General features: G+C 56.5%; 1 protein-coding gene across 11 annotated transcripts in view; it reads right to left on the reverse strand.

The window, feature by feature from the left end:
• Window positions 1-7837: 7837 nt before the first annotated feature.
• Fancc (FA complementation group C) overlaps window positions 7838-27251 on the reverse strand; it is a 179258-nt gene continuing 159844 nt past the window's right edge. For 8 of the 11 annotated variants that reach the window (XM_071602510.1, XM_027955833.2, XM_071602511.1 and 5 more), the window contains 7 exons: window positions 25998-26050; window positions 24612-24711; window positions 19500-19575; window positions 17652-17733; window positions 15948-16122; window positions 12070-12273; window positions 7838-9292 (listed from right to left, as the gene is read on the reverse strand). In XM_071602510.1, coding sequence (XP_071458611.1) covers window positions 9149-9292; window positions 12070-12273; window positions 15948-16122; window positions 17652-17733; window positions 19500-19575; window positions 24612-24711; window positions 25998-26050 — 834 coding nt within the window. In that variant the 3' untranslated portion in view covers window positions 7838-9148. Of the gene's footprint in view, window positions 9293-12069; window positions 12274-15560; window positions 15664-15947; window positions 17193-17651; window positions 17734-19499; window positions 19576-24611; window positions 24712-25997; window positions 26051-27251 lie in introns of those variants that run through there. The other 3 variants (XM_027955831.3, XM_027955832.3, XM_027955835.3) reach the window with 3 other exon arrangements.

Below are 27251 nucleotides of genomic sequence, written 5' to 3' on the forward strand. Positions count from 1 at the left end.
CCTGCAGTGTCTGGGGTCCACCGAGGCACCCAGTGGTCTGTGGTGGTGTCCTTTCTCGTCCCCACAGGGTTCAGGTTTAAAGGGCAAGCTGGAGAGCGAGCTTCTCGGTGCCCTCAGAGAAGGACATGGAGAGGACCAGGGCCTCTGCCAGGCTGCCCATGGCAGGCCGCGCCCGCGGGAGAGCTGATCTCACAACTCCTGTTCCTATAAACGTAAAAACCCCACGGGGCTACCACGGTGCCTGTGCTTGCTGTGACCATGCAGCCTGTGGGCCTGGCACCCCAGCAGCTCACCCTGGCCATCCCTCTGCAGCCATCCGACCTGGCCTGGCACAGCGGCCGTGGTCCCCACTGCATCCAGTCCCAGGGTCACCCCAGACCACCCAGACTGCGGACTGTCCCCCTCATGGTACCCACCACCTGGCTGTGAGGCTTTGGGCGACATCAGGGAGAAATGCAGAGAATCGGCCAGACAGGAAGTGCAGACTGGGGTCAGGAAAAGCAATAAGAGCAAACGTCCCCGTGCCCCATGATGGCTTCTACTGTAGAATTAAAGGATTTAAAAACACTTGTTTTTATTGGAATTTCAAATCAAAACATCAAAGTAGTCGTCTACAGCACAAGCAAGGTGCCCTCACCTGGAGCAGAGACATCCAAGATCCTCCCGGTGCTGTGGAGGGAGCCACCGTGAGGCGGGTGCTGCCTGGACGGGGTCAGCCTGTGAACAAGGCTCCTCTGACCCGGCAGCACCTTCCACATGCACCTTCCACACAGCCTGGGTGCTCGGCTGTGGGCGGGCGGGGCCTGTCACACTGGTCCCCAGAAGGAACTCTGGCTTCAGAGCACGGTGGCTTTGTGGGGAGCCAGCCTTGGGATGTTCTGGTGGACTATCTCAGGCCCTGCTGCGAGGGCCACCCACAGGAGGACTCCACAGGTGGGGACACCAAGCTGAGAGCACTGAGAGCCGCCCAGGCCCAAGGTCAGGTGCCAGACGTCTGGGAGTGGGGGTGGGGTCCCGGTGGGCTGCGGGGGCCTCCCAGGGCAGTTCCCAGAGGCCGAGCTCGGTGGGGGGCAGGGCCTCCACCCCTCCTGGTCACTGTCACTGTGCACAATGACCATGGCCCTCCAGCTGGGTTGTGGGGTTTACAAGGGGAAGGGCCTGGTGGGCACTATTCAAGCGTGAGCTTTATGGGTCTTTCCCACCCTCGGGGCTGTCTGGGAGATTGATGGCCAGCGAGGAGTTTGTTCCAGCCGACCAGCAGGACACTGTGGAAGGCGAGGCCCAGGGCCTCCTGGGGGAAGCAGTGGCCATTCAGCTGGGAGGGCTTCAGGACGGGGTCTCCTGGGCACCCTGGCAGGGGCCGAGCCCCGGTTCAAACCCCCTCTTGTTTTGTACTAGGCCCAGGAGAGAGGCTGGGGTGCGTGGTCACTGAGGTGTGGCCTTGCAGCTGGCGATGGCACGTTAGTGCTGGGAGACAACGAGGCCAGGTGACGTGGGCGACGGGGCGCTGTGGCCTCCTCTCCAGGCAGCCCACAGGCCAGGTCTGGTCAGTACCGAGCAGCTGACATGGCCAGTGCAGGGGTTTGGCTCCTCGGACCCAAGGACTCTCGGATGGGACCACTGCTCTGGAGACACGGCCAGACACTGTGGCCACTGCCAGGTCCTGGGTGCCCTCGGGCAGACTGTCCGTCCCGTTTCCCCTGGCAGGCTGCCTGCCTGGGAGACAAGAGCCCGGGCACAGGGACACGGAGCCGCCCTCAGGCAGCTCATCTGTGGCGTCCTCAGGACACCCCAGCCAGGCCTCTGCTTTCTTCAGCTGCTCTATGCCCTTCACCTGTAGTGTCCTCAGCCGGGCCTCGGGGCACTGGGTCTGTGGCCGTGGCCAGCCCTGCAGGTGTTCTTGCCTGTGGGGAGGTGGCCAGGCCCAGAGCCCGGGTTCCAGAGGCCCTCTTCCACCCGGCAGCCCTCCGCCGCACACTGGGTCTGGCAGAGCAGGCCTCTGGGAGAGGGAGGGTGCATCCGCGAGGTCCCCTGGACACCGGGCCTCTCGAGGCAGCATTGAGGACGTGGCTGGCACACCTGCTCCTCACCTTGACTGCAGCACTCAGGTCTCTGGGGACGCTCAGGGCAGTTAGGTCTGCGGGGGACGCTTCAGAAGATGGGAGTTGGGGCCAAGGGAGGTGAGGAGGGAGTCCATTTAACTGTTGGTCAGTGGGCTGGACACCTGCACTCATGTCAAGTTGTAAAGAAAAGACAGTCTCAGGAAAGAATGGTATGTCCTGATTTTGTGTTTCAGTGACTGCAGAGACGGTGGGTCCAGCACACCTGCAGGCAGAGAGGCCCACGTGGAGAGCAGGGAAGGGGCCAGCGCCAGAGGCTGGGCGGACACAGTGGTGGTGGGTCAGGGCCCCATACGCTCCTCCACGAAGCCCCAGTCCCAGGGCACGAGGATCCAGCCACGGAGCAGGTCGTTCCTAGAAGGTTCTCTGTCCAGTGCCAGAACACGCGTTCCCGGAGCAGGGACTCAAGGAGCAGCACCAGGGACACAGACCCGCTCCCCAGAGCACCAACAGCAGCCAGCCCAGGACAGACCGGGACCTCCGTGTGCCGGTCACAGCTCTTTTTCTTACAGATCAAACATGCAAAGAAATAGAAACAATATACAGACATAAAGGAAGTTTCCTCCCTGTCTCCTGGTCCCTTCCCCAAGCCCACCACTGTGAGGGTACTGATCCCCGTGTCCCCAGCCAAGGTACCGTCAGTCACCCTCCAGGAAACACACCCAAGGGAGCACAGTGCAGCCGCCCTCGGTGCCTGGGGCACTGGTTCCAGGACACCCAAATCCCAGGACGCTCCAGTCCTTGTGTGAAGGGGTGTCCCTGCATGTGGCCTGTGCCCCTGAACGCCTCTCCAGACAGCTTGCCATGCCTGACACAGGGACCGCTGCGTGGACAGCTGTGTTAGCTCTGCATTGACCAAAATACCAACTAGACCAACCTAGACGAGGAGTGTGTTTGGGCTCACAGTTGCAGAGACTCAGTCCACGGGGGCCAGCTCCGTTGCTCTGGGCATCATGGTGGGAGGGTGAGGGGTTGCATGTGCATGATGGCCAGGGAGCAGAGGGTTTGGGGAAGGGGTTGCAGGGAAGACACACCTCTCCAGGGCAGCTCCTGTGACCCACCTCCTCAGTGTTTGTGTCCCTTCCCGATTCTCTCTGGTTAGTGCCTCCTTAGATGTGTAGAAGAGGTCCACAAGTTAGAACTGGCTGCTGGACTTGCCTTGTGGATGTCTCCCCCAGGGTGTCCTCTGTGTGTGGGATTCGGCTAGCGTGTCCGTCTCTCCTGTGGCTTCTGGCTTTGCAGGGTGCATGGACGCGCCCTTCAACCTTTGGGGCCCAGACAGGGGAGGGAGCTGCAGGTGAGGTGCAGAGAAGCGCTCGTCCCTGCAGGACTTGAAAGTCTTTGAAAGTCGCTGAACTTGCCTGGGACAGGAATGAGCAGGGCGGGTTGTGGCAGGAGCTCTAGGGGAGAGGCCAGGGAGCTCCACCTAGCTGTGAACCAAGTTTGCATTTACCGGGCAGCACACCACCTGCCCAGAGCACGGCTGCCACCCCAGGACTTCCCTCCTCTCCCCAGGCAGATCCTCAAGAGCCTTCTCTGGAGAAGACAGAGGCCCAGTGGCCTCCAGTGAGGCCTTGGGTGGAGAAAGTCCAGTGCCTTCAGTGCCCTGGGTCTAGGAGGTGGAGACCCAGCGTCATGTCCACCATCCTTTCCCTGTTGATGGCAGTGCCTGGCCACGTTCCCACACTCCTGTGACACTCCTCAGTGTTTGCTGGGCACGAGAAGGAGTCCCGTCCAAGACCGAGGGGGTCCGCAGTGGTGGGTGAGCCACAGTCAGGGTCAGGGGCTGCCTCCATTGGATGTGGGGTGAAGGGGGGAATCAAGGGTAACTACAGAACGTGGCCAAGCCTCTGCAAAGACCAGTCCCCATCGCAGGGTGGTGGGGTCCCCGCGAGGCTCTGAGCTGGTCATCTGCCTCCACATGGAACTGTGCTGTGTGTGGACAGTGCCCTGATGTTGAGGGTCGCTTTTTCACATGCATTTGGGAGTCAGACTGCTCAGTTCCCATGAGGATCCGTTAGAGTTGATGTCCTGTCCACAGCAGCTGGTGTTTACGTCCTGGATGTCGTTCCAAAGGAAGGAGCCCCCCACTTACAGCAGTGGTCCGCAGCTGGAAGGGGACTTGGCAACGTCTGGACAAAGCTTGGCTTGTCACCGTGTTGGGGAGGGGTGCACCCAGCACCGGGCAGGGGAGGCCAGGCTCCTGTTGACGGTCCTGCAGTGCTCAGGACAGCCGCCCAGGACCATTGGGTTCAGAGGCGAACGGAGCCATGTTCTGGAGACAGCCATGGACACTGCGGGCAGCTTCCTGCCCAGCCCCGCTGCCTGATCTTGTGTCGTGGACCGCTGGGCTGAGGACTGGCCACGGGCAGTCTAGAAGGGTACTGTGGCATCTGCCTTCCAAAGTGTGGGCCACATCTTCAGAGGCACCGAGTGACACGGGGGCAGCTGGATAAACCTGCGTGCCCAGCCCCCCTCACGGCTGCAGTGCAGGCCCCAGTGCCACCAGGAGTCCCACAGTCGTGCTCTGAGAGGAGTGGGCGCAAAGAGAGCCCATTCCAGGGCCGTGAGCCTGGACGGCCAGTGGAGGCTGCAGGGCGTCACCACCAGCCCACTGTGGCGCTGGCCAGCCATCTTGGCCCCCTCTCCCATCCAGTGCCTGTTTCTGTTGCTTACAGCCAAGAGTCCTGGCTGCTGTCCATCACCAGAGGCCGGGGAGTGTCCTGCACTGGTTTAGGAGGCCACCTACCGCTACAGAAAAGTCCAGACGACCATTTTCAAGTCAGGGCTACAGTCCCGGCTAGGCTGGAGGCTGAAGCAGGAAGATCCCAAGTTCAGGGTCAGCCGGGTAATTTAGCAGGATCCTGGGCCAGAGGCGCAGCTCAGTGGAGGGTGACCCTGGGTCCAACCCCAGTTCTGGGCGGTGGGGCGAGAAAATTCACGGATCTGTTTCCTTCCCAAACCGCGAAGTACCATAGGTCACGGTGACCGCCCGGGAGGGGGTCCACGCGTGAGGTGCTTCGTTGCGAGTCTCTTGATGAGGGTGGTGACCTGGATCCGTGGTATAAGCAGACCTGGGCCCCGAGTCTAGGAGGCCAAGACTTGGCACGCTCTGCCACGTCCGATAGGAGGTGGCCCTGCAGATGGCTGCCCGGCAGGAGTGCTCAGGGGGCGCTCCTGGGCCGTCCACCCTCGTCTGAGTGGCCCACTGGGTGGCAGCTGGGGCAGGCGAGTCCCTGGGGGAGCCCTGGCAGGGGGCCTCCTCCCGGTGGCCCCTTCCCCTTGCTCTCTGGCTGCAGAGCTCCGGCCACACCCTTCCTCCATGCGCTCCGCCTGGCCGGGGCCCAGAGCAGCGGAGTTCGCCAACCTCGGACTGAACCTCGGAATCCCGAGCCCCACTGACCCTCCTCCTCCAGGTTGCTCTTGGGGGTACTTCTGTCACAGTGACACAAAGCTGACCCAGTTTATCTTGGGTTCTTTGGTTGTGAAACGGTTCATGATGGTTGATAACCTAGAATTCTTAACGCAGACCCACCGACTCCATGTTAGGGTCCAGGGTCCAGGGGAGGACGGGGCCCTCCCAGCACCTGGTGGAGGGGGATGGTGACAGGCTGGGAGGAGAGCAAGGCAAACAGCGGCTCTGTGGCATCTGTGCCTTCTTCCTTGGGACGCAGGATTCCTTGTCAAATCAGGAGCACATTCCTCACCGCCATCCTCCCCGGGCAGAGCCCCAGTGTTGCCCTCCAGGGCTCAGGGCGGCCATCTCAGCCGTCCTGGGCTTGGCTGCCCTCTGCAGGCTCTCCCCAGGGATCCCACTGCTCCCGGGGACCCTCCAGCTCCCTGCGGGCACCCCACCCCAGCAGCAGTGTTGGCCTCCCCCTGCCCCTGGCTGGCTCTTACTTCTGCCCGTTGTTTGGGTATGAAGTGTCCCCAGCACGCTCAGGACGGTCAGTGTGGGAACTCGGGGTGAAGCCTGCTTTACAGGAGGACAGTACAGCACGGCAGTGGGCAGGGGCCTGGCTGAGGAGGCAGGCCATTGGGGGTGGTGCCTGGTGACCCTGGCTCCTCACGCCCACTCTGCTTTCTGGCGACCACAGGCTGCGCAGCCGTCCGCCACCACGCCCCTGGCCATGACGTTCTGCCTCAGCCCAGGCCCGAGCAGCCTGGCCGGCCGACCTGGCCTTTCCTCCTCCAGGCTGCCCTCGTCGGGAATCTCGGTCCCAGCAACCAAAAGCTACCAGGCTGCCAAGCACCTGTGGCCGCCAGTTAGTCAGACCCGGGCAGCGAGGGCTACACAGGCCCAGAGAGCAGCAGCCAGTGCTCAGGCAGGAGGCTCCTCCGGAGCTGGGTCCCATCCACGGCCATCTGCACCCGTGGACGCTTCCTTGCCGTGGTCCCAGGCCCCAGCTCCTGTGCCAGGACACGGTCACCCAGAAGGCTGAGCGAGGCTGCTGGGTGGCAGCAAACCCAGAGCAGCACGGGCTGCCACGTGGAGGCCTGAATGGAGCCGGCCGAGGCCATCGTCCTGACTCCGAGGAGCAGGAGGGCAAAGGACACGAGTCTGAACCGAGAGGAGCAGGGCACACGGCCCCATAGCCCTGCCGGCCTGGGAGGGGGGAGGACGGTGAATGAGACGGTCCCACTCACGCTACGCATGGCTTCCAGAGAGGACAGCACCCTCTCGGTGGCCGCTCCTGGCCCGAGGGTGACCACGGTCAGTCTTTTCAGGGTCAGAGCTGGGTTTTGCAACATGAAGCTTCCACAGTCAGGGGGAAGGGGGTGGTTAAGGGACAAATTAAAACATTCAATGCATCAAAGGTTCAGTGCAAGCTGCCTGTTTGGGATGAAGACGTGCCCAGTCGTGGCCACTTCTTTGTGGCAGGTTCTGCCCCGGGCAGGGGGCTCTGGGCGCTGGCGGCCGGGCAGGCGCTGGATGCTGTCAGGAAGGCGTGGGGACAGCCTCCTCCTCGCAGCCCCAGGAGAAACGCTGGAGAAGGTCAGCGAGTTCCACACCAGGACCAGCCCCTGGGCTGCCCGTGTCTAGGGTCCCCATTGTCGTCCTTGCTGAAGGCACCTCAGTGGGACGCCGAGTGGGGGCTGCACTGCCAGCAGGGCTGGGGCTGGCGCCATGTGGCCCGGGGACCCGCCTGCGGCCTCTGCCTGACGCGTGTTCTCACCAAGTGCACCTTTAGCTGCACCCCCACTTTCAAAAATCTAGAAGAACCCCACGTCCAGCCTCCCTAGAACCTAAGGCAGCTGGAAGAGGACGGAGGGTCAGCCAGACAACCCTCGGGGGCCTGATTCTCTGCCATGCCGGGGGTGGCCCGCCAGCAGCAGTGGCTGCCCCGGACACCTGCTCCCTCTCTGCAGCAGAGCAGGTGGCCGGCAGCCTGGGGTCCCTATGGATGTGGGAGCTGCTGGGCGAGGCTGTACAGCGTCCCTGGGGCTGTGGCCTTAGCTGCCCTGTTCCCACCTTGGAACACCTCCCCCTGGGTACCTTTATGGGCATGGGAAAGGGCACAGGGGAAGCATCAGTCACAAGACCAGCCCTGCCTTCCTGCAGGAGTCCCCACCAGGCCGGGGCTCACTGGACCACAGCTGGTCGGCACCAGGAGGAAGGTGCCAGCTCTTGTGCCCAGGGCACCGAGTCAAGGATGGAGAGTCTACCAACAGGGCACAGAAAAGTCAGGAGACCTTCCAGGAACGTGGCTGGGACCTGAGCTGGAAAAGCACCTGGCTTTATTGTTTGCTGTGAGACTGCGGGGCACAGGGTCAGGTGGGATCGCAGGGAACTTGGGAGCAGGGAGGGCGACTGGGGACTTGGCGGTGAGGAGGACGCTCTGCATTTTCCTCTGGAGCCCACCCACACGGGGGCTCTGCCTCCGGGGCCCCTCCTGTTGGGGTCACGTGCTGCCACCAAATCCAGCCTCTCGTCACGTCCACAGGGGCTGACCCCAGGTCCCAGGGCAGGCCCCCAGGCTCTGGTTCAGAGTCAGCACAGGAGGGAGCCCTCCTTCCAGGGCCACTGTGCACTCTGAGGAACCTTTACACCACAGTGACCCTGATGTCCACACCAAGACGTTCCCCAGCAGAAAGGCCCAGGCCCCAGGGCCTGGGGCTGGCTCATTCAGCAGCGTGATTCCCCTAAAGGTGAACTTCCAACCCCACAAAACCTCACACCTCAAAGGAGCAAGACCCAAAGACGTCCATCACATAAACCAGAGGGCGAGAGGGGGCCCCGGGTCACTCCAGACCTCCACAGCAGAGCCAAGGGCAGTGCAAGGCACAATGAGGCTGAACCACGTCCTCAACTGAGGGACACTGACTCAGGGCCGCTGGTTCTGTTAGGACCCAATTCTTGTTTTGGTGCAGTGTCACCCTCTCCTGTTGCATCCAGGGCCACTGTGGACCCTTGTGTAGTAGCAGGAGCCCTTTGGTGGCAGGCAGTATTGACCCAGGGCCGAGACCCTGGGCCAGGCCGGCTCCCTGCGCCATGTGCTCCTCTGCTCAGCACCAGGGACCCCCCATGGTGAGCAGCTTCCCCTGGGCTGGTCAGGGGGCCCTGGGGGAAACCTGAGGGGTCCACTCCTAGAGGAAGAATGCCAGGGAGCCAGAGTCCATGACCTTTCTCAGGTCCCCGAGAACAGCAGCCTGAGCCCTGGGAAGCACCTTGGAGAAGAGGCCAAGCTTCAGACCAAGGCCAAGTTGACCGGATTTTCGTCTAAAGACTTTGAATCATTAAAAAAAAAAAAAAAAAGTCCCACATCTCGCTTGAAGGACCAGAAATGGAACAGCCCATCCTGCTGAGGTCCCTGGATGGTGTCCTGGGCTGGGCAGGCCTCTGGGTCACTTGTGGGTACAGGGGCCAAGTATGGTCAAGCACACGGCTTCTCATTTTGTCCTACGTGCTACCGACCATCCCGAGATGGCGATGGCTCAGTCTCTAAGCTCAAGAGAGCGCTCCACAGACGGGGCCCAGCCTCGGCAGATGGCACCCGGCCCACGGCGCCTCAGGGCCTGCGTCCCCGCTAGACTTGCGCTCGCAGCTCTTGAAGGAGTGCCCTGGCCAGTGCTCCTGGCCCAGAGGCTCCCGTGCCCAGCTGGTCCCATCTGTACAAGGTCTGGTCCAGAAAGCCAATAACCTCCTGGGTGACGTCATGGGTGGGGGCCATCTGCAACGGGGGGAGAAGAAAGTTAAAAGGCCTCCAGGCAGACTCCCCTCCCGTCCTCCAACCCTGCTGTCCCGTCCACGCCAAGGGAAAGCAGGTCTCCTCTCAGAGGGGGGCTCTGGCTCCCAGCAGACCAGCGCTCCACCCGGGGCTGCGGACTCCTCCAGGAGAGGAGGAATCATGAGTGACTGCGAAGAGGGGTGGAGTCCCGGTCCTCCACCGTCCCCTCCTGCCAGCATCCTGCAAGGGCGCCTGTCACAGCCAGTCCTCGGCCCCATGGTTCTCCTCTGCCATCCCAGAGCCCCACCAGGGATACCTATCACTCTTAGTGTCACATGTCCTTTGCTCTTCTTGGCTGTGACATTCTCCCAGATGTTTCTGGTTTTGACGGCCTCGATGGCTGCACTGGAGGGATTGTGTCAGCTGCCCCCAGACGGGCTTGGGGCTTGCCTGACACTTTCCCTTATTATACCTGGGTCACAGGTAGGAGCAAGCGCCATCTGGAGTATCCAGGTGCTCTGCGCCAGCCTGACTGACCCCTGTGCACCTGTGTGACATGCCCTTGGATCACACGGCTGAAAAGCAGCGGCTTCAACTCACCCCCGGCGGAGGCGAAGCTGGCTGTGGACACCCAGTGACGTGCACATCTCAGCTCTCAAGCATGGGGTCTCCCAGCCCAGGGGGCTCGGAAGCTGAGGTTTGGATGTGAGGCGTCCCTGGAAAGCGCACTAAGCCGATGCGAGACAGCTGAGAGGTGAGGTGATGGGTTACGAGCCCCTAAGACAGACCTTTCCTCCTCTAATTGTCCTTGTCAGGTCTTTGGGTCACAGCGGCGAAAACAGCTCTTTTTCTTCTGAGTCCTGTTCTATTTTTCATTGCTGTTTCCCTCGAGGAGAACCTGTGGCGTCTTGCTGTGTCCACGTGATCACTGCAGCCTGGTGCTAGCTGCACGCCCACAGCCTCGAGGTTCCCGTGCGTGTGTGTGCGTGTGCACGTGTGCGTGGCGAGGACAAGGAAGACCCTCCCTCAGCCGCTCTCAAGCGTAGCCTCTCTCAGGTCAGAACCGGCTCATGTCTCCACCGCCAGGCAGCACCTGCCCCCACCCACTCCTGGGACCCGCCCCTGCTCTGTTTGCAGCGTGACTTTTAGAGTCCACCCGTCGCTGAAATCACGCCTGGCTTCCCCATGGGTGCCGTGCCGTCCAGGTGCCTCTGTGCCGTCGCAGATGCATTCTGTGAAAGCACAGAGTAATCTCCCAAGTGTCCCTGTGCTTGGTGGCCACGAGGGCCAGGGCTCTGTGCTCTTAGGCACACGGGAGCGCAGAGGCGGCTGGCCCTGGGCCTGCTGCACAGCACCACCTGCGGGGAGGAGGGTCTCCTGGAGGTCTCCCAGGGCTGTCAACAGGGGCCACGGAACCCACCAGTGGATTCACAGCCACGTCACCAGAGCCTGCCTGGAGAGAGCTGGGCCCTGGACAGTGTTCTGCAGCACCAGCGGCGAGGGCGGGCACTCCACCACTGAGCTGCACCCCAGCGCCCCCTTTGAGTGCTTTATGAAATCACAGTGAATACGCATGGCTGCGACGACTGTGGTGTGGAACACGCTCACAATGCACAGCCAGCTCAGTCGCCGCCTCCAGGACCTTCCATCATCCAAACAGAAACTCTTCACCACGCCCTCCCCGGACCCTGGCACCCACTATTCTATTCTGTCTCCATGAACTTGGGCACCTCAGGCCGTGGGGCCCCACGGCATTCTCCTGTGCCTGGCCTATTTCCTTAGCATGAGACCTTCAAGGTCCATCCGTGTTACAGCCATGCACCAGGACTCCCTTTTTCAGGCCAAATAATATTCCACCACATACAAGAGCCTCAGTTGGTTCGACCTTTTGTCTGCTGCCGCCTTCCGGCTCTCGTGAATGTGCTGTGCAGCTCTGTCCAAGCTCCTGCTTTCCGTTCTTGGGGGAATGTGTGTAAGAGTACAAGTGCTCCATCCTGGGGAGTCCCGTTTGGCCTTTCCACAGGGGCTGGGCCACTGCAGCCTCCCCGTCTCCGCAGCCTCAGCGTTTACTTTCTTTATTCTTTTACCGGCCGTCATGAGGAGGGCGGTGGGCCTCACTGTGGATTCGGTGTGTGCTTCCCTCGTGGCCGTGCTGCTGACATCTGCCCAGTCCTGGCCATCTGCACATCCTTACAGCGGTGCCTAGTCGAGTGCTTCCCCGATTTCGAATTTGATTTTGTTGTTGTTGAGTTGAGGATTCCTTCCACATTCTGGATACCAAACCCTTGGCAGATACAGGACTTTAGAACATTTTCTCCCATTCTGAGAACTGTCTCTGTAGTGTCTTGGTCGTATCCTTTGATGCCCAACAGTTTCAATGTCCAGGAGTCCAACTGGCCTGCTTCCTGTAGGTGCCCGTGTCTTTGTGTCACAGTGAAGACATCCCTGCCAAATCCCTGTCTGGCCCACACCCCCTCCTCCTCCTGTCACCTGGGCTTTGGGAAGGAGTTCTTCACAATTAATCAGTTTTTTTGTAAGCAACACTCTTTGACCTGCAGCGTGAGCGGCTCAATGGGACCAGCCCGTGGGGAGACCTCGCCGTGTGGCCTGCGAGACGCACCTCCTCCCTCTGAGCCGGTCTTCTGTGGCGGAGGGTGCTGCACCGGCAGGCCAGGGCCCCTCCCAGCGGCCACCCCACTGACCCTTCATCCCCACACTCTAAGGCCTGGGACCCTCGGGAAGACCCTTCCACCTGGAGGTTCAGGAAAGCGGGGACTTACAAAGGCCATGGCTTCCCGGACGACGGTGTGGCCTCTGGGAGCCCAGAGCAGGAAGGTAAGGAGGAGCTGCCTGATGAGCTGGGTGCACGCAGGCGATCTGGGGTCCCCCGGGCTGCTCTCCCCCAAAGCCTGCAGATCCCTGGCCGAGAGGCAGGCGCTTCCCGACAGCTCACGGAGGCGGCGGAGCACGGCCTCAGCCTGCACCTGCAGGGCAAGGGCAGGGTCGGGTCAGAGCAGCAGCACCCACAGGCTTCTAGAGTGCACTGGGTGCTCTGCAGCAGGCCCCAGGAAGGAGCCACCGGTGTCCAAAGGAGGCAGGCAGAGCCCTGCAGCCAGGGCCACACACACAGGAAAGGCTGGGCCTCAGCTTGTTCACCGAGCAGCCATGCACCACCCGGGTCAGCCTTCTGTTGTAGGAAAGGAAATGGGAAAAAGTCCTCAGCAGAATGCAGCAAGGGGCTCCGCACAGTGGGGACAGGGACAGCCAGGGCGCCAAGAGCCCAATGCGGGTACTGCCACCACTGCCTTGGTGACACATGCACACACCCATCCGCACTGTCATACAGTCACACTCACATAGCCACACACACACACAGCCACACACAGTCATCCAGTCACACACTCCCAGTTACACACACACAGCCACACACACTGTCAGTCACACACCCAGCCACACACACAGCCATACATACTCCCACAGTTACACACACACACAGCCACACACAGTCATCCAGTCACACACACACTTACATACAGGCATCCAGTCACACTCACACAATTACACACTCACACACAGCCACACAGTCATACAGTCACACACACACACTTATATACAGCCATCCAGTCACACAGTTACACACACATAGCCACACACACTGTTATTCACATACATAGACTCATACACAGTCACACAATAGTCACACACACATACACACTCATACTCAAACACACATACACAAAACTACATACACACATACATACGCGCGCACACACTAATATACTAAAATACTCATATACAGTTGCACAATCACACACACACACACACACACTCTCATGGCACAACTGTCTTGTCCAGGACACTGGGACAGGCTGTCTGTATGCCTTTAAGGCTCGGGCAGAGGTCAGAGTCTGTGCAAGCCACATAATGATGGTAACTGTTCTAAGTCTGGGGGTTGTTTTTGCATAAGAAATGCTCATTTCATGCTGAGACTCTGCTTGCTAGAGAAGGCACATCAGGCTGTGACTTGGAAACAATGCAAGGACTCAGAGTCGTGATGGGAAATGCCATGTACACTCCCAACAGCCAGGCCCCAGGCTTCTGAAAGAGCGCTGGGCCTGTCCCCTGCATTCCCACGGCCAGTTCTAGGGCAGGGCCAGATCTAGGGCAGGGCGCGGGCGGCTCTCCCTGGAAGCCAGGCCAGGATGCCGCTGGCCACAGGCTGCAGCACACTGTGGTGCTGAGTCAGCGCCACCAACCACAAGCCAGGCCGTGGGAAAGGCCCCGCAGGCCTCTCCCCACAGGACACACTGACCCACACGCACCCACCCTGGGCGGTGGCACGCCCTGCCCCTGACTGCCTGCCACCCCCTGGGGCCGCGGGCTCAGGAGGCCGGCTCACACCTGCTCTGCTCTCTTTGGGCTGCCTCTGACTTTCTGCCGGCGCCCATTGTGCCCGCGGCCCCTTCTGCCCAGACTGACTGGCCCTTCAATGCGTTCGTGTCCAGAAGCTTCTATACAACCTGCTAATACTTCAAATGCTGTCTAAGTTTTTCAGGAGAAAGACACAAGTTTTATTTTCCTCTTAAAATATTATTTCTTAGTCTATGTTATAAAAACTTATATGCTATGGAAAATTTGAAAAGAAAAAAGGAAAATAAATAAATAAAATCACCTATAACTCTCCCATCCAGAGAGTCACTGTTCCTGAGTAGGTTTATGTCGCCTGTGCATGGGGACACACCACCCACTGGACATAGGGCCCTGGGAGCCAGCCGTTCACGGTGCCCACAGAACATGCTGTCTGAGTGCACCGTTTCTCCTGCTAAGAGGCCACCCGTGGTTAGGACACATTAGGATTCGTTCAGATGGCAGCCATCCTACTGAAGGCCTAGCCTTCCCGGTGTTTGTGATTACAGACGATGCTGTGAAGGACATTCCTGTACACGGAGCTGTATGTAACCATTCCCTTAGGGTGACTCCTCGGGAGCAGCAGGGCCACTGGGAGGAGACTGGCCTGAGCCTTGGGCATCTGGACGCCCCATGCATGGGGTGTTGTCATGATCTGCTTCCATCAGCAGAGGAGATGAACACCGAATGGCAGAGAAGGTGGCCTGCCAGGGAGGGGCAGGCCCTCAGGCAGGCACCATGCCCCACTCTGCGCTCCACGCCTTGGGGACAGCCGCAGAGCACAGGTGCTGCCAGGCTTGACCTGGCCACGCAACTTAGGCCTTGCTTCTCCAGGCACGTGGTGGACCATTAGGGGCTCAAAGCTCGCAAAGCCCAGGTGCGAGAGGTCTGTGTTTTTGGGTCACCCAGAAAAACTCCCTCCCCTTCCCGGGTGTCACACACGCCAGCCTCGGGCCAGGCTCCCGGGAGGCAGGGGCCGGCACTGCCAACGGAGGCCCTGGTGTCAGCAGGATGGAGCAGCCAGGACGCAGTGGGCACCGCCTATTCTCAAGGAGTCAATCTGCTTTTATGCCAGAGGACTAACAATACCCACGTATGCCCAGGGCTGGGCTGTGGCACAGGGTAGAGTGCCCGCCTAGCACGTGTGAGGCACTGGGTTCCATCCTCAGCTCCACATAAAATAAACAAAAAAATAAAGGCATGCTGTCCATCTATACGTACAATTTTTTTTAAAAGGAATATGTACAAGTTTTATTTAAAGAAACATCAAAACCTCCCAAACCAAGTTAACTAGTGGAAACACGTGCCAATGTAGAACTTTCTAGAAATTAAATCTTACTGGAAAACTTCTGTCTCTGTCCTTGAAAAGTGAATCTCTCTTTGTCAGTATCTATGGTCCCTAAGGAATTTAACCACACATACCTACCAACTTAGTTCACAAAGAGCCAAATATGAAATGCATACTAAAGGGCTTTAGAAATCATGAGTGCTTCATACGTCTTAATTATTACTATAAAAAATAAGATGATGAGAAACATAAACTAGGATTTCCCTTAATTGGCTTAATGTGATCTTCAAAAGGGAAGAAATAGAAGGTTTTCTTTTTAATCAGATAGCTATCCTCAAATACATATGTAGATTATGGTGATTTCTTTAAAATGCAAGTCTTTAAACGGATACAACGTACAGACGGCTGTACTGGTCTGTTTCTTTCAAACAGCAGAATATACAGGGCAAACGAGCACTGTTCCATACATAATTAAGCCCCTTCCCTTTAATTATTAAAATCAGCAAAACGCACTGGCAGCTGGCGGTCTGCAAGCCCACAGACACACTGGCAGGGAGGTGCCAACCTTCCACAGACCTGGCTTCCTGCGATCACTGTGTTTCAGAGAGCAGCGACTGTGTCCACTACTGCTGCCAGTCCTGGACTTAGCTGCTCTGTCATTCAGGAAATGACCACGGTCCTTCGGAAGCAAAGTGGTTCGTATCATGCGAATGCTTTAGAAAGAGGTCTAAACAAAGCCGCAACGTGAGAATTCGCTGACTGACTCCAGAGAGCAGTACTGGCCAGGCCGCCATGGCAGAGGACTGGCTGCAGACCAGCCTCCCTGTAGCACCCCAGCACGCCCAGCCACACTCACCTGTCCCCCAGGGGAACATCATCACAAGCCCAGAGCTCGGGTGACGGGACTCAGGGAAAGGCAAGCCCTCTCTGCAGCCCAGCCTGAGCAGAGTGGCCTGCACCTACCATGGTCCGTGCTCTCTGCTGGGCCCCCTCCTGAGGGCCGTGGTAGAAGGCCAGGAACCACAGCAAGGCTGCAGGCGGGTCCATGTCCGACCTCAGTAACTGCTCGGCGGCCACGTCAGCCCATCCTCCAAAGTGGGCGAGCAGAAACCAGCTCCGCAGGGGCCCCCCACGGGATCTGCAACAGAGCCAGGAGGCCTGGTCTTGCTTTTTCTTTCTCTTTGGCTGAGGATTCAACCCAGGGCGTTCCACACTTTTTATTTTTTATCTTGAGACAGGATCTCACTTAAGTTTCCCTTTCTGGCCTGGATCCTGTGATCCTCCTGCCTCAGCCTCCTGAGTTGTGGAGATTAGAGGTGTGCACCTCCGTGCGTGGCAGCTTTAATGTCTGTATCGGACTTAAACTGTACCTGTTCACTCTAGAATGACCTGCAAAGAACACAGCTACCCTCAAAACCTGTCAGAGTGCCACTCTGAACCCAGCAGAAAGCATCTAAAGGGACACCTCTCAAAACCCCATGTGTGCCAGGCTTGGTGAGAGGCTGAGGCAGGAGGATAAAAGTCCAAGGCCAGCATGAGCAACTCAGTGAGGGCTTTAAGCTACTCAGGGAGACCCTGTCTCTAAATAAAATATAAAAAAGGGCTGGGGATGTGGCTCAGTGGTTAAGCACCCCTGGGTTCAGTCCTCAGCACCCAAACCAAAAACAAGCCCCATGTGCTCTGAGGACATTGGACATTGTGTTACCACCAGGTTCCTTAAATGAGCACAGCTGTGAGGAAGGAAAGTCTGGGCTGGTAACAGCAGATGCGACAGAGGATGAGACCCTGCAAAGCGCCTCCTGCCTGCGCCTGGCCTGCACAGCTGGGCTGCTGTGGACGTGGGCCTCCCTGCCATAGCGGGGAGGCTTCTCTGCAGCCAGTTCACAGTGGACCTGGCCCGGGCAGGCCAGAGCAGGAGAGGAAGTGGGTCCTGGGGTCCAGAAGGAAGTCAGCCTTTGGGACACAGGGGCAGAGGTAGGAAATGGGAGAAACCCGTGCGGCTTCCTTTCCAGGGAGACCCAGGTTCTGATCAACGTTCCAGCAACGGGGAATGTCTGCAGAGCGGTGTGTTCTCTGCCTTCCTGTCGTCAGGGGGTGTCGGTGCCAGGAGGCTGACGCTTCTTGCAAGCTTCCCCATCACACAGGGCCCGGGGTTGCTGAGGGTGAAGGCTGCTTTTCTCTAGACATCTTGGCAGGTGAGTGCCTGCCCTACAGACAATGGGGCGGGCGGGCCTGAGGTCAGGGGTGGTGGGGGCACTTCCCTCTGCACTGGCTACAGGAACAAGAGTGCTCCAGGCTTCTCTGCAGCCAGTTCACAGTGGACCTGGCCCGGGTTCCTTCACGCCCAGGGGTTCCCCAAGCTCTAAGCACTGTCCTTGCCTCCCTAGCCACTGTGTCTGAGCCCTCGGGAGGAGGGGCCGCTCAGTCCTGGTCCCTGGAGGACAGCAGCCCATCCAGTCCCAGAGGCACTGGCTGGGTTGGGTTGTCACAGACCTGCGCTCAGTCTATCTGCCTGACCTGCCCTGCCCACCCGCGCGGCTTCCCCCCACCTCTCGCCAGGCAGGTGCTGGCCTGTGTGATGAGGGCCAGGGAAGGACCTGCAGCCCGCTCAAGGGGAAGGGCTGAGGGAAGGACCTGCCAGGAGGGGGCCTGGGCAGTGCTGCTCACCCCTGGGGCTGGTTTTCCACGGCCTCTCTGAGCTGCTGGGAGATGAGCTGCAGTCGCTGGAGCCAGTGTCCCTGGGGGAGACCTATGGGTGCAGAAAAGAAGTCAGAGGCAGACCCGGGAAGCGCCGAGCCCAGGAGGAGCGACCTGTGGGGAGCCTGGAGCAGTCTGAGGACAGGCCTCTCCTCTCCTGGTTCATGGCACCAAGCCCTGCTTTTCCCAGCCGGGATCTTCTCAGCCTGGGGAGGAAACATCTGTCCAAGTTACGCGGGGACAAACGTGAAAGCGCCTGACGCAGTTACACGGAAGTGGGTGAAGGGTTCAGAAGCAGCCACCTTGTCACGTGGGCCACGCAGCCCGCGCCCAGGGTCTTTCTTTTCCATCCCCCTGACCTCGGCTCCGTCACTATAACTCGTGGTTCCGATGTACACGGAGACTGGACCAAAGCCACCGATGAGGAACAGGAATGGACCGCTCACCTGACCTAGGGTCGTGAAGACTCTGGAATACGACCTTGGTTCACATTAAAGAAAAGAGGGAAAACCGTGTGGGCATCGTGCGGACAAAGGTTTCCGCCCGCTCTCCTGGCCTCCTGTGGCTCTATGGTGTGCCAGCATGCGTGTGCTCACAGCTCCCATCAAGGTCGCGTGACGGGGGTGACAGAACAGTGAGGCAGCTATGGGAGTACTGAGGGCGTCTCCAGGGCGCCAGGGCACAGGGCACCGCCTCGACTCGCGGAGCTCCCCGACCTTCAGCTCACAGCTTCTGGGTGTTTTTCATTTCCATGGTTTTTTTGGTGGTTTAGTTACTTATTTTACTTCCCTCTCTCATGGCTGCTAGCTAGGGCCCAGCAGTGACCCTCTTTTGTGCCCCGGGGACCTCGCAGTGGACCATCCCAACGCCGCTCCAGTGCTCAAGCGCACCAGTGCTGGGAAAGGACACGTCCCCGAGAGCAACAGAGCTTCTGGACTTCGGCTTGAAGTCACTCGTCTATGTGGGGCAGACGTCTAGGACAGGGACTATGATCACCCAGAGATCCCACTGGGGCCACCCCCAGCATCTGAGGACAGCGCCAGACGGGTCACCTTGGGCCAGAGCCTTCATCTCCTAAAAAAGGAGGAGGAATTCTGGTTTTGTAAAACGCTCTAAAGCGGAACCTCCGCCTTCCTCCAGGGGTCCTCTTCCCTGTGGTGCTGAGGACGGGACGGCCAGGCGAGCCCTCCTGCACTGGACCACGACCCAGCCCCTCCACACAGGTCCCACTAGAGTCTGGGAGAAAGGAAGCCGAGGGACCGGTGGTGGCCCCAGCGCTGCCACCCTCCCTGCACCCCAGTGTTTGCAGCGCTCCCTGAACATGAGCTCACATGTCCCACGGAGGCGGTGGCTGAGAAGGAAGGGCGGTGGCTGTGGTCTGATGTCAGCGTGGCACCAGTGCTCCAACCCTCCACCCCCTTGGTGAGGTGAGATTCCCCTGGGTTTTCCCGGCCTCGCCCTCCACCTTCCCTGCTCCTCAGCAACAGGCCGCGGGGTGGAGAGAATGGAAAACACACGAGCTGTTTCCTCTGACTCAGCCGCGCCTCAGCCTGCGCCTGGCACCGCGGGGCCTGGTACTGGACCAGACCCTCACAGAAGAGCCAGAGCCACTCTCCCTTCTCCTTTCCCCTTCTTTTGGTCCATGATTATAACCAGGAAACAAAGCAGATTCTCATGTCAAAATCCTCAGAAGGTGAGGCCCGGGGAGCTTAAGGGATCTTGGACACAAGGCCATCTCCGTGGACAGATAAGGGATTGAGCGGGAAGGGTCACTGCTGGCCAAAGGTCTTCCCAGAAGTTACTCTGGTCTGGACTCACCTTCGGGAAGTTGCGACAGCACTGTGGCAAGAGACGCAGGGGCGTGAGGAAAGTAGGCCTTGAACGCAAACCTCAGCTGCAACGGGATCACATGTAAGAAGAGCACACTCGTCAGACTCAGGGCATGAGGAAGACAGCCCTCCTGCGCTGCCCCCGAGACCCGCTGTACTGACATGGGCAGACAGCCTCTTAAACTCTGATAAAGGAAATATGCTTCCAATAACCTTATAAATATTATCCAGAGTAACAAACCTCTTAAACTCACCTTTTGGGACTTAAGAAAAATGAAGTTATGCTCTCCATGTCTTATCTGGCTCTTTACCCGACACAAACCCAATTACACATGTAGCTCTCCCATTTCAGCCGGGCTTGGTGGCTCACGCCTGTAATCCCAGCGGGTCAGGAGGCTGAGGCAGGAGGATTCAAGTTCAAAGCCAGCTTCAGCAATTTAGCAAGGCCCTAAAGCAACTCTGTGAGACCCTGTTTCTAAATAAATATAAAAAAGGGCTGGCGATGTGGCTCAATGGTTAAGCACCCCTGGTTCAATTCCTGCTACCAAAAAAACTGCACAACCTTCCGTTGCAGTAAGATCAGCTGGTATTCCCACCTGGTGTTTAAACAATAACAATGGCGGTGCTCACAGGCTCTGCAGGCCAAAGGCTGGAGCACCCACCCCAAAGGCACAGCAGCTGTTTCCCACGGAGGCAGAACCCAGCCAGCCCAAGATGCACAGGCAGTGAGCCCGGCGTGGGGGTCTGGCAGACATGTGAGAGCATATCACCAGCACCCAACCGACACACCCCCGCTAGGTGCCCAGAACCCCACCCAGGAGGCTAATGTTTGGATTTCAACAAGGGATTAGCCTTGCTTGTTCTCGAGTTCCACATAAACAGAACCCCAGCACATCCACTCCTTCACTTCTGGCTGTTTGGGCCCAGCGTGTTTTTTTAAGGTCCACCCATGTAATTGCACATGAGTTGTTCATTCTTTGTTGGTTGCTCAGAATCAGTCACCACGGGGACATGCCACAGTCCACCCACACTGTTCTGCTGACAGTCATCAGGGTTGTTCCCAACTGGAGCCATTATGGACAAAGCTGCAGTTGACATTCGTGTCCCTGTCTTTGTGGACAGCTGTTCCCACTGTTGGGCAAGGACAGCAGGAGAGGCTCACTGGGCCAGCGGTGCCAGTTCACTCCCCCAGGGACGTGTGGATGTTCTAGATGCTGATTGATTCTGCCCTTTCTAGTGTCAGAAGACATCAGCTCGTGCATGCTTTTCCCGGTGGCCAATGACACCAAACAGTTTTCTTTTTTTTTTTTTTTTAAATATATATATTTATTTTTTAGTTTTCGGTGGACACAACATCTTTGTTTGTATGTGCTGCTGAGGATCGAACCCGGGCCGCACGCATGCCAGGCGAGCGCGCTACCACTTGAGCCACATCCCCAGCCCCACCAAACAGTTTTCATATATTCACCACCAATTTATGTATCTTTAAGCCTTTGGTCCATTTTTAATCGGGCTGCCTCTAAGGAAGCTGAGAGAACGCCTCACATTGCTGGCCAGTCCTGCCGGAGAGGACGCCTCCTCCCCGCTGGACCTGCTGTTCATGCTCTTCAGTGCTCTCTGCCCAAAGGACAGGTGCTTCGATCCTGACGTAGTGTGACCAGGCCACTCTCCTCCTATGGTCACTGCTTCTGTTTTTCATTCCTTCTAAGAAGTCTGGCTTACCCCACGAGTGGGCATCCAGCTATTCACACCGATTGTTAATAACGTTTCTTTCCCCACTGAGCGGCCCTGTCACAAATCAACTAAGCACACAGGTGTGTGTGGGTCTGTCTGGGCTCTGTTGAAATCTGTCTGTCCTTTTGCCAGTAACTCGCAGTCTCGATGACTGTAGCTTTCAGTCTTGAAATTGGCCGGTGGATCTTCTGATTTTGTTTTGCAAAACTTCCCGACCCCTGCAGGTCCTTTGCACTCCCATGTGACTTGGGATTCAGCTTGTTCACTTCCATTTCACAAGCTGCTGAGGTGGACTGGGACTCGCTGAAGGCACCGGTCAGCCCAGGGAGAAGGGGCACCAACAGCTCTGATCTGCTCTCCCCTGGCGTCCGAGTCGGCTTTGGTTTCCTCAGCAGTGCTTGGTTGGGGGCCGTGCGTCTCTGTTTAATACATTCACAAGGATTTTATGTGTGACTATGAGTTTCTCTCTTTCTTCCTTTACTTTGGTTAGTTTTTGCTTTATGCATTTTGGACGGGTTACTAGGCATTTATGGTTGGTATTTCTGATGATGAACCGACTGCTCCATCCTCAGGAAATGTCCCTCCTTCTTGGTGGACCCCTGGTCTGGGCTCCATCTGGGCTGACGTGGCCTCCTCTTTGCATGACACATCTCTTTCCCTCCCTTTCCTTCGAACGGCCCACCCTGGTCTTCATACTCAGGATGGGTAAGTGGAAAACAGCACACAGCTGGTCATTTGTTGTTGTTTTTTTTTAAAATTTAATCTGACATATCTGCCTTTGTATTAGAATACTTAGTTAATTCATTTACTTCTTGAAGTTTTTAAAAAATATTTATTTATTTTTTTAGCTGTAGTGGGACATAGTCCTTTATTCATTTATTTGTCTATTTTTATGTGGTGCCTAGGATGGCACCCAGGGCCTGGCACATGCTAGGTGAGAGCTCTACCGCTGAGCCACAACCCAGCCCTACTTTTTGAAGTTAATGTGCTTTTGGAATGTTTGGGTTTAGGTCCATCTTTGGTGCCATCTATTTTCTTCTTCTTCTGGTGGCTAACAGCTCTGTCTCTGCCCACCTCACGCTGGGGCCCAGTGAGTGGCCCCCAAGCCCCTAGACCCCGTGGCCTGGCGGGGACACTGTTCTGAATTAAAAGCAACTACAACTCCAGTCCAGAGGCACAGCGCCCAAGGCCAGAGGCCCGGGAACAGGGGAGGGGGCTATGGCTGAAGAGCACAACTGCTCTGGCAGGGTCCTCTGCCCCGACCTGGGGTCCCAGGAGGCCACGGGCCAGCTCGCTGGAGGTCAGGTCCTAACTGGGAATATAAAGAGAGTGCAGGAGAACGAGGAATGATCCCTACGGCGACAACTCAGAACGGCTGTGAAAGCCAGTGCCCTCCGTGGAGCTCTGCTCCCAAATTCCAGGGTCAGCACCACTGAGATCCCGGTTTGCTGCAGTCTAGCTGACGGCCCCAAGGAAACGGAGGACGGGGAAAGTCAACCATAAATGCTTATTGTTGCCTTAGAAAGTAGGGACATCTGCTAAGACCTGAGCGGCTTCTTCGGCTAGGGGAGTAGGGGGACCCCAGGGCCGAGCATCCCAGCTGTGCCCTACAGATCAACTGCAGACAGCACAGAGGGGACCTGCCGTCCTTCCTGGGGAGGCAGCCAGTGCCACTCTGAGCAGCAAAGAGCCACACACACATGCCAAATCTGTGCCATGAGACACAGGCCCCTCACAACGCCCGCAGTGAGAGCTCTCTGGGGGAAAAGCCCCCGCTCCACACAGTTCTCTCCTGGGCAGTGACCTTGGTAGCTGTCACCTCTGCTGGGGGGCCCTCGGGTCCTCCAGCCAACAGATAGCACCTCCTGGTCACTGCCGTTCTTTGCACTGTCATTGGCGTCTTCGCCTGCCCCCTTCACCCCACCCCTGCCTCTGACAGGATGGACACCCGCATGAACAATGTCCAGGGCTGCTCTGTGAGAAGTGGTCCTTCCTACCTGGCCCTGCCCAGCTGGGCTGCAGGAGGACTCTCCCTGGCTGAGGGTTCATCCAGCCAGAGGGACAAAGTGTAAACCCGGCCTGGGGTCTTCCTTGAGGTCCACCTGCTGGTGCATCAGCTCTAACACAGCACCAGGTACCAGGCAGGAAAGTGTCCTGACTTATTTTCAGTTAAAACGGTTTCACCTTTGCTGGGGCATTTATTTGGACACTTTCTTCATGAGCAAAAGTCCATTTGAATTACTAAAAATAGCCAGGTGTGGTGGCCATGCCTGTAATTCCCACGACTCAGGAGGCTGAGGCACGAGGATCAAATTCAAGGCAATTTAGGGCAGACACCACCACCCCCCCGCCCCGCCCAGGGTAACTTAGTGAGACCCTGGGTCCAAGTAAAATAAAAATAAAAAGGGGTGGGGACAAAGCTCAGTGACAAAGGCCCCAGTACCATCACTGACCAAAAAACTGTCGCAAACAGCTCAGTGGCAGTAGGTGTTTAGCACGTACAGGGGCTGGGGTTTGGCCCCCCCCACCACAACCAACAAACGAACAAATAAGTTCCCTAAAGACCTTAAAAGAGAGTACTATAGGGACACTGCTACAACCATGTTCATAGCAGCACAGTTCACAATAGCTAGACTGTGGAACCAACCTAGATGCCCTTCAATAGATGAATGGATAAAAAAAAATGTGGCATGTATACACAATGAAGTACTACTCAGCACTAAAAAATGACAAAATCATGGCATTTGCAGGGAAATGGATGGCACTAGAGCAGATTATGCTAAGTGAAGCTAGACAATCCCTAAAAAACAAATGCCAAATGTCATCTTTGATATAAGGAGAGCAACTAAGAACAGAGCAGGGAGGAAGAGCATGAGAAGAAGATTAACATTAAACAGGGACGAGAGGGGGGGGAAGGGAGAGAGAAGGGGAATTGCATGGAAATGGAAGGAGACCCTCATCGTTATGCAAAATTACATATAAGAGGAAGTGAGGGGAAAGGGAAAATAAACGAGAGAGAGAAATGAATTACAGTAGATGGGGTAGAGAGAGAAGATGGGAGGGGAGGGGAGGGGAGGGGAGGGGGGATAGTAGAGGATAGGAAGGGCAGCAGAATACAACAGACACTAGTATGGCAGTATGTAAAATGTGGATGTGTAACCGATGTGATTCTGCAATATGTATAAGGGGTAAAAATGGGAGTTCATAATCCACTTGAATCAAATGTATGAAAAATGATATGTCAAGAGCTTTGTAATGTTTTGAACAACTAATAATAAAAAATAAATAAATAAAATAAAAGTGTTCTTTTCAGGTGAACAGCCTTTTCCTCTGGGGCGAAGCGAGTGACACACAGAGCGTAAGGAACCTGCTTGTTTTCCTTGTCCCGAGCTTCCAGGAAGCACCGTGTAAACACCTGAAGAGCAGCCAGGACTTCCGGGGCTCCATCCGTCTCCAGGAGTGCACACCTGCACAACGAGACAGGATCAACGCCTGAGTAACATGGCAAACCTGTGCCCCGACTGCGGTCAAGGCAAGCAGGGGCCGTGCTGGGCTGAGCCTCAGCAGCCGCCATCAGACTGCAGTCCCTGCTTGGAGGCAGGAGAGACCTGTCGCTCCCTTTCTAAGTACTTTCTTTACAAAGGCATGAACTCGTTCTTGGTTCGTGCATTATTAACACTGCGTGGCGCTCGCGGAGACTGTGTGTTCCTGCAGACATCTGTGCACCACTGGCCCAACATGCGACATCAGCAGACATTTTGCTTTCATAAGCAGCAACAGAGCTGCCCCAAAGGGCCAAATGGCTCAGTCAAGTCCCCCAGCAAAGCGGCTGGAAAAATCTCCGTATACCTGATTTGTTTCCATGCATTTCCATACAATTAGCTTTTTGCTTGTTTAAGCAAAAAAATAACAAAAACAAAAAAAACAAACCAAGCCAAACCAAAACCCTGCAGCCTGGCTTGCTTTACGCTAAGACAGAACTTTGCCATCTTACTTCAGGGCCATTTAGCCGAGAGTTGGCATGTTTCAAGACGACTCAGTGGCAAGTTATTTGTTGTAAACTCCCTTTCCCCAGAATCACCCCTGTGTGTGAGGGCGTGGGAGGGTCTGCACCCTGCTGCCCAGCATCTGCCAGAGGCTGGAAACACTCTGGGTGACAAGTCCCTCAAAGGGGGCCTGGTCTCAGGATTCTGTGGCTAATCCCCCAGACTGCAAGCCATAACCCAGTATGCTGCGACCCTCACCCCTAGCCCTCTAAATCCAATGCCCCTCCCAGAGGACTCACATTTTAAAATAAAAAGTCATGAGCTAGTTAGAAGATAACACGCATGGCTTGCTCTGCCTTTCAGAGGAGTTCTGTTAAGAACGGCTTGATTTGTGCCTCTCCGCTGCTCCTGGCTGAAAGCCTTTTACAAAGCACAGCGGCCCTCGTGTGGTGAGGTAGGGAACTGCACCTCTTCATTCAAGCTGAGAAAGAGCCCACATGGACATTTCATGATCCTAACATCCAGTTTGATTCTGCTTTTAGAATTTAAAACGATCACAAAAAAGAAAGTTATCTTAATTCTTTGAAATAGGCTTTTAAATATACATTGACTTTTGATTTTACCTTTAATTACCAAAAAGCCTAGCCAGATATGGAGTCAGAAACTCACGTTTCCCGTGGTATAGCCTGACAACTCAGATTTTTCATTCGTGCTTGGAAGCTGAGCATTTTTAGACCAACTGCTAGCAGAAACAGCATAATATTTACCTGAACATCTCATCGACAATTCTGAACACAGCCGGGTGGCAGGCTGCTTGAGGCTGTAAAACAAACAGATCAGGAGGTGAGACTACAGGTATTTCATCAATAATAAGATGCTATTATGGGGCAGATGGCTTGTCCAGGGCTGCTGGTATGGAGAAATGAGCATATTTCTTTGGGTTAGGAGGAAATAACAATTGGTGTGTGGTGGGTTGAGAGGCACAAGCAAATGTAGTGGTCCTCTTTGGGTAGGGACTACGGCAAGCTTCATCTTCTCCTTGTCCTCTGTGTGTCCCACATATCTATAATAAGCCCATATGATCCAGAAAGATGCATAAGTGTCATGGACAATTCAAAAATACCTTCTACCGGCATGCCCTAGTGAAAATAGAGCCCGCCTGTGTGGCTAGTTTTATTTATATGTGCCCTTGTCTGACTTCCTCGACTGGCCTGGAAGTGCCTCAAAGTCAAGCCCTGGCCTTCTGTCTTTGGCTCCTGCTTATTTAGGGACATAATAAATTAGAATTACTATGCAGGAAACTGCCACGCTAGACTAAATGACATCACTCATTCGACACACTATGACTTAACAGCTTTAATTATTTAGGAAGAAAAGACGGTTATGAAGGAAAAAAGGCAGCTTCATCTCAAACGATGATTACCTCGTTTGCTCTGTCATGATTGGTTTCAGTGACTGACATCTGCAGAAGCTGGCCTCCTGTGGCCTCCAGTAGGGATATGGGCTCTGTGGGTCTGACCCAGGTTCCATATCTTTTTTGAACAGAGCTCAAAGAACGAGTTTATGCCTGACAGAAACACTTATTTGTGTTTTCATAAAAGAGAGATTTTGCCATAGCAAACCAATGTTGGTGGGTCAGGCTCTACAGGGAAGTTCTTCGAAGCACACTGCCCTGTGCACTGCCCTGGGAAGCATTTTCACAAGAGGAACAAAAGGCTGCACTCTGCCTCTGCAGTTTTCTGGACCACCCTGTAGAAAGCATGGTGCCCACGCCAGCTTGCCCCTTCTTGGTCTGGGATGGTGTCTTGCGACATTGAGCGTTCGCCATCTAGTGTTAACGCTGCGCTACTGCAGGCTGCCCCAGAAGGCCACAGGCAGGGGCACTGCCACTTGTTGGTGAAAGGAGATAGATCTGTGATCTGCAAGTTAAAATTCTCTAGTACTGACACAGAGTAACCCATGGTCCCTAAGCCTTCACCAATTCCCACTTTTATCTAAAATAAGCCAATGTGAAATGCTCG

This window comes from Marmota flaviventris, chromosome 16 (genome assembly GCF_047511675.1).
Source record: "Marmota flaviventris isolate mMarFla1 chromosome 16, mMarFla1.hap1, whole genome shotgun sequence".
NCBI classification, from domain to species: domain Eukaryota; kingdom Metazoa; phylum Chordata; class Mammalia; order Rodentia; family Sciuridae; genus Marmota; species Marmota flaviventris.